This window comes from Limulus polyphemus, unplaced genomic scaffold, assembly GCF_000517525.1.
Source record: "Limulus polyphemus unplaced genomic scaffold, Limulus_polyphemus-2.1.2 Scaffold1412, whole genome shotgun sequence".
Lineage (NCBI taxonomy): Eukaryota > Metazoa > Arthropoda > Merostomata > Xiphosura > Limulidae > Limulus > Limulus polyphemus.
The window spans coordinates 146208-148541 of NW_013667022.1; the positions used below are offsets into that span (position 1 = coordinate 146208).

General features: G+C 31.7%; 1 protein-coding gene across 1 annotated transcript in view; it reads left to right on the forward strand.

The window, feature by feature from the left end:
• The window catches only part of LOC106463453 (DNA-dependent protein kinase catalytic subunit-like), a 169878-nt gene that overhangs the window by 88590 nt on the left and 78954 nt on the right, over nt 1–2334 (forward strand). The window contains exons 45-47 of the mRNA XM_022390945.1: nt 88–153; nt 902–1069; nt 2237–2305. Of these exons, the coding sequence (XP_022246653.1) occupies nt 88–153; nt 902–1069; nt 2237–2305 (303 nt within the window). The remainder of the gene's footprint in view (nt 1–87; nt 154–901; nt 1070–2236; nt 2306–2334) is intronic.

The window sequence follows — 2334 nt, forward strand, 5'->3', positions numbered from 1 at the left end:
ATATATATATATATAGATGTATATACCTAAAATAATTATTATTGTTTCGTTGTTTTTAATCCAAGATAAATACATATATTTAAATAGAGAGAGTTTATATGGGAGAACATTGTGGATCTAAGAAAGGAATATTATTTTCCAGTTGAATTAGAGGTAGGTAAAACATGTGGATTTAATTCCTTTTCCAAAATCTGTTATCATTAAAAGTTTTCAAATGGTTTGTTTCTTGGCAAGTTTTATATAAACTGAAGATAAACATTACTACAATCGTTTCTTCGAACTTCAGCGTTTAGATACTGTTTGTAAACTATACATGATAAATAATTTGTTTATAAGTTATTTTTCTTTCTGTTCTTTGTTTTTGTGAAATGGAAAGCTAGGTTTTGCTTCTGGGTGGGTCATAGTGAACTCTCTAATAAAGGTTCTAAACATAATAATTATGTTGCGTATCATATGGCCTTTTCATGTGAAGATATGTATACTACCACATATTAACACTTTAACATTTGTAATGTTAGACTAATTTATTTACCATACAAGTACAACCTGATCATAAAGAAAGATTTTTGTGTTACTTATGTCATTTGTTTATTACTTTTTTTGGGGGGGGTGAGGGTAGCCATGCTCACCCAGTATGTAAGAAATAGACCAGTTTTTAGATTTTATTTCATACATTTTCATTTGATGTGTATTCTGTTCAAATATTCATGTTCACGCAAAATAACATGTATGTTGGCTTTGTAGTTGTGATGAGGGGCTGAGAAATATATTTTGATGTGTTCATGTTTTTTAGGATAAAGTTGTTAAATTGTTATTGTTCATTCTATTTCGGTTTGAAGCATTATCTCGTTAAATATTTTAACAGTTTTGACTTCATTAAAAGTATGATTAATTCTTGTAGGCACCCATGGAGAGGAAAAAAAAGTTCTTGACAATTCGAGAAGGAAATAAAGAAAGCAATGGCATTGAAAATAATTTTGGATCAGTGCATTATTTTGCATCTCAGTATTTGGCAGACAGTAGTTTAAGTGAAGATGTCAGCAGATTTGACTTCTCTACAAGTGAACAGGTAAGAACAGAAATCTCGGCACAAATTATGAAAACTTTCTTTCTTATTGGTTTACCAAACATGATACCTCATTAACCTTTGTTTTGTGAAATATTTAATAGTTAACGGCTAATAACACCAATGATGTTTCATATTCTATGCTATTGTTGGAACTACTTCCTCCATCATTGATAATTCTCACTTTGATGGCCATGATTATGTTGTTTGTTCCCAATGTAGCAAATCTTAGGTTTAGCTAAGATTGGTGAGGTCAATGTTAAATTATAAATCTTGACGAGTTTTTCACACTCTGCACTATATGGAGCCAATGTATATGGATATTGACTCCCAAAACCATGTTTAAGCAGACAAATACAAAAGTCTATCGGAGCTGCATAGGAGGGCTTGACAGGTGTGTGTGGTCACATGGGGACCATTATAATGCCAGTTTCTTCAACCATTTTTTTTTTCCTGAAAACATCTGTTGATTTTGAGGTGTAGCTGGCAGCTTTCTTCAGTTTAACATCCTTCTCTATTGTCTTGCTGATAATATCAGGGTGTATGCCAAATTTCATTACAATTTCTATCAGGTTTGAGGATTTTTGTTTATAACTATAGCCTTCAATTTTTGATAAGTGCCTTTTCCCTGGATTAGGTTAGGCTCTAGTGTCAGAGTCTGTTTCTGTCCTGTAATTCTTCTTCTGTGGAGGATGTTGAAGATATTCTTCTTTTAAATTTTGTGCTCTATGCCTCTACATCACTTAATAATCTTGCTGTCTGGATGTTTTTCTTCGTAAAGATTTTTGCACTGACAGATGGCAAGAAATATGTTGCGAATTAAATACATTTGTGCCAAGTATGTCACCTATGGTGCCGTAGTTCACACTTGCATTCAGGTGTAACTATGTTAGTATACACAAATCATTTAAGTGTGAATATATTTGATGAGAGAGCCGGATTATTTCTTTTTTACCAACTGAGGAAGAATTGCTGAATAAGTGAAATAGGATTCATTTTCTGTTTCCCAAGAGAAGCTGATTTTTAAAGTGCAATTAATTCTCTATAAAACGAAATCTCTGATTTCATCTCGGTAAAATATATGGTAAAGTAAATTGATGTACTTTGTTTTTAAAATGAAAGACCAAGTATCAATCATATGAAAACTATATCTATAAAAAAAATGGTCAGGTGTTTTCTACCCCGATAGAAGAACATATGGCCAGAAAAAGAAGAAATTACTCGTCAAACCCAGAACAAGTATTTATTATTTTCAAGAGTATATTCCA